The sequence below is a fragment of the Halyomorpha halys genome, unplaced genomic scaffold (genome assembly GCF_000696795.3).
Source record: "Halyomorpha halys isolate HHAL.00 unplaced genomic scaffold, Hhal_1.1 Scaffold152.1, whole genome shotgun sequence".
Taxonomy (NCBI): domain Eukaryota; kingdom Metazoa; phylum Arthropoda; class Insecta; order Hemiptera; family Pentatomidae; genus Halyomorpha; species Halyomorpha halys.
Window position 1 is genome coordinate 444415 of NW_027109315.1, and position 4176 is coordinate 448590.

The 4176-nt window shown below is 27.9% G+C and overlaps 1 protein-coding gene across 1 annotated transcript in view; it reads right to left on the bottom strand.

Annotated features, from left to right (window-relative positions):
* LOC106678649 (coiled-coil domain-containing protein CG32809) overlaps window positions 1-4176 on the bottom strand; it is a gene marked incomplete in the record, with an annotated part of 525778 nt that overhangs the window by 51821 nt on the left and 469781 nt on the right. Inside the window, 1 exon segment of the mRNA XM_067047514.1 lies at window positions 1797-1927. Coding sequence (XP_066903615.1) covers window positions 1797-1927 — 131 coding nt within the window.

Here is a 4176-nt window from a genome sequence, read left to right on the forward strand (position 1 = left end):
AAAATAAAATATATCTTACATAAGCCCCCAACTAATTCAAAAACCTCCAACCAAAATGCATCATATTAGTATTATTATTATATACACAATTAATCATTGAAATCTATACCATAATAAACTAAGATAAATAATGCAACCTGTTAAAAAAAAAATTATAAGGATGACAACTGAGCTTATCAGGTAGGATCCAAAACAAAATGTACATAATGTTTATAATAATAAAACAATAAAATAAACCATACACGATATCTATAGCCTTCTGGAGTAATTTATAAATAAAATCAACAATAATAAACTCTTGCATAAATACATCTTGAAAAAGTCAAGACTTATTGACTAGACTCGGTTACTGCTATGATGGTTGAATATTCATATTAATTTTGGTTTTCTAGACTAGGCTACATCAGTTTGTGTTTTCAGAAGATACATTGCTTTTTTCAAAAGGCTAGGCGGCCACAGCTTCAAGGATTTTCACTTGGATACATTCTTTAGGATTAAGAGTCACTGGAATCTAACATATCTACCAATAAAGTGAGAGTAGCAATTCTGCCAACTGCATCATAAGGATGGTCTTATAAAATTACCCTTGGAAATATTAGATATTTTTAATAAAGGGTTCAAATCAAATCTTTTTCAGTGAATAAAAACTAAAATATTAAAATTTTAGGAACCAAGGATGCATGGTATTATTTAATCTTCCCATCGAATTGCCTTTTTTTTTGTTATTTCAGCAAGCACCATTCTAATTACTTCTTCAACAATCCTACTACACCATAAAGATTGTTCCTACACTGTTGACAACAGAATGTTAAAAAAAAATTACAATTAAAAGATATGAATACAAAAATGATATACCGTTGGAGGTTGTCAAATAGAAAAATTAATTTGAAACATTAAAAAATAATCAAATAAAGTAATTGTTTTAGGGATAGCATTACACGTTAGCCTGTAGTACAAGGAACTTTAAGGTATCCTAGATTTCAATGAATATTTGTAGTAAACGATATTTGTAGTTGGTTCTATTTATTCATTTAACAGATACGGAATAATAATCTTTCTTTAATTCAACAGCTGCTTCGTTATTTTAATAAGGCTTTATAGAGTTTTAAACTTTGTAAGGTCTAAATTCTATCTCTGAAAAACACCCTAGGTCTACTTTGTCTTTATCAGAAATACTAACTATTGCACAATATTTTAGTTATGTATAACTTTTTAACAACAGACTTCAATTTATTTATTGCAATAAATCAAACCTTGGAGATTGAATGTACACAATGCCAGATTTAACTGCTTTGGAAATAATCCTAACACGTCAAGAGTGAGCATGAGTTCAATATAGAAATAAATTTGTTTTATTTCTATAACAGATCACAATGAATTGACAAAGTGTATGGGATAACTAAAAGTTTTATGAATTACTACAAATAAATGTTAAAACTACCACACATTTTCGCTACATGAATAAATTCCATTATAAGCAACAGGATTAGTCAACAAAGAGCTGTTACTAGTGATTGGTATTAATAAAATATTAAGAAGCACAGCTGAAACAAAGGAATTTCCTGCTTAGGAAAGGAGATTAAAGTTCTTAACCTAAACATGAATTTGTTGTAAACAATAATATAAAATGGTAATTGAATATTGAGAATGATATTATAAGGTGATTTAAAATGTAAAAAAAGTAAGATGAAATAAATATCGAGAATGAATCATCTGAAATATTAAAGCTTATCATCTATAAATAAGAAAAAAAAATTATATTTAATAAATAAATTATGAGACTCGTGAAAACTTACCTGAAGCAGACCGATGGTAAAGAGAAGGTGTTTGTGGGACCGGAGGACCCGGAACTACTGCCTGTGTCAGAGCCTTTTGCACAAGGCCGGTCAATGATGCTAACTGACGCTCCATGTGTTCCACCCTTAGCCTGCCACACAAGCAATTTTTCAATATCTTAACTTTCAAACAATATTTATATCACAGATAAAAATGCAAGAACTTAAGTGATTTTTATAAAATGCTTTATTACAGTGTGACGAAAAATAATGGCTAATTACAAAACAAAATATACACTTTATATGATGATTAATTTTATTTTATGTTTCTAAGAAAGTGTTTATATAAAATTAAAAATATAATAAACCAAGGTAAATATCAGAAACTATTTATTATGACCAATACCAAACTATGATAGGTGGCATTTGAAAATACAGCTTGAGAGGCTTGAGGAAAAGAAAGTATAAAATAAAAATAAAATTTGTTTCAGATAATAACTATATTTTTCGAGTTCCAAATTAATATCTAAGGTATTTCACAAGAACTAATACTAATTTTCAAAATAGTTTATTAAAGACATTTGAGTCATGTAATACAAGTAAGAAAGTAAAAAACAAACAAAAATTGATTATAATAACATATATTATTGTTGAATATTTGAGGAAATTAAGAGATAATAATGTTTTAACATTAAAAGAACGGTACCAGACAATGACAAGTTGCCTTTAAATGTCTTTTATACTGTACTTGCTTGAATATAGGCCAAGGTTTTCTTTTCTGGAAATGTCTGGTAAAATGAAGGCTCAACTTATATCTGCGATCAATCCTATTTAGAATTAATAATCCTAATCTAGAATACTAATCTAAATAAGTAACTTTAAGGAGATACACAAGGGTAAATTCAAATTTTAAACTATCTTTGTAATATTTTTATTATACTATGATGCTATCTATCTACGTAGTACCTAATTTAAGCAAGCTTGTTTCTTTTTGAGATAGGTATATTAAATTTGAAAAACCGATTTCTTATTTGCAGTTTAATCTTTCCTTCTCAATATTTTTTTGTTGATAATTATTATCAAAATGACAGATCGACTTATATTTGGTGTCGGCCTATATTCAAACAAATATGCTACACATAAGTTTATAACCAAAACAATAAATAAATTCATCTGAAACTACTATGTAAGTCTTCGGAAGTTTCAATACCAATCCAACTTTATTTCCTCTAGCTCAGCAACCTTAAATAGTTTTCAGGAGTACCATGAAATAAAAACTTCATCTATTGTTTCAGCAACAAATTATTTAGTGTCAAATCAGGGTATTGTTATTTTATTTACCAACACTTGAATTAAGATCAGGAATTGAAAATAATGTCTGAAAGACATTTTTCTTGTTCAGCACTTATAAAGAGAGACAATCTTATGCTTAATGATTGAAAATACTTCTGATGTTAAATATTTGTTTATAATTGACTGGTGAGAAAAGTTAGTTTAGCTTTGGTCTCAGTTTAGCTGAGAAAAAATTCTTAAAGGATGTAGATCACATAATAAAGAACCTACCTATTATAGCAATTTAACGGGAAGACAAATAGTTAATGTATGGGAAAATGAATTGAAGAGACGATGGGAGAGAATAAGATGACAGAAGTAACACAACTATTTTATAATGGGTATGTGTAATGGAAGGAAAGTTTTGCTAAGCCATATAAAAAAACCACTGGTCAATAATTATAAGTTAAAAAAGTATATAATATAAAATCTGGTGTAGTGCCCGCATCACTCTACTTTGAGTTAAAATTAATCCTTGCTCAGAACAAATATTTTTATATTATTCACTGTGGCAATACTTTCCCATATGAATTGTGGAAATGAGCCTTTCAGTTCACAGATTGGCTAACTTCTAAGTACTTTTAATAATATTACTCATTATTACAAAATTTTCCTTCTGCTTACAAAAATACAAGTTATAAAAATATAACGCCACTAAATTTTACATTCTGCTTTCAACCTTAACCATTTATTTGATGATAAATTATTATAGAATAAATACTGAAGAATGATTTAATAGAGTTTGTCATCCTGTCAGCTTAAGGATCAAACATAGCTTAAGAAAAATTAAAAAAGTAGTAATTTAATAATTATGTTAACAAAATAACAGTTCGCAGGTCAGCAGAATGGAAATACAAATATAAAACAGTTTATTAAAATGTACATTCTGTTCTTAACAATTTATCCAATGCTAAATAGTTATAGAATCGATATTGAAATACAAACAATGATTTTTAGGATTTAAGCATCCTGTCAACTAAACGGCTTTCTCATAGGCACATAGGTTAAGTGAAATTAAAAAAGTCATAATTTTTAACTAAACTTGTGTTCTCAGTCAGCTCAGCTGGTT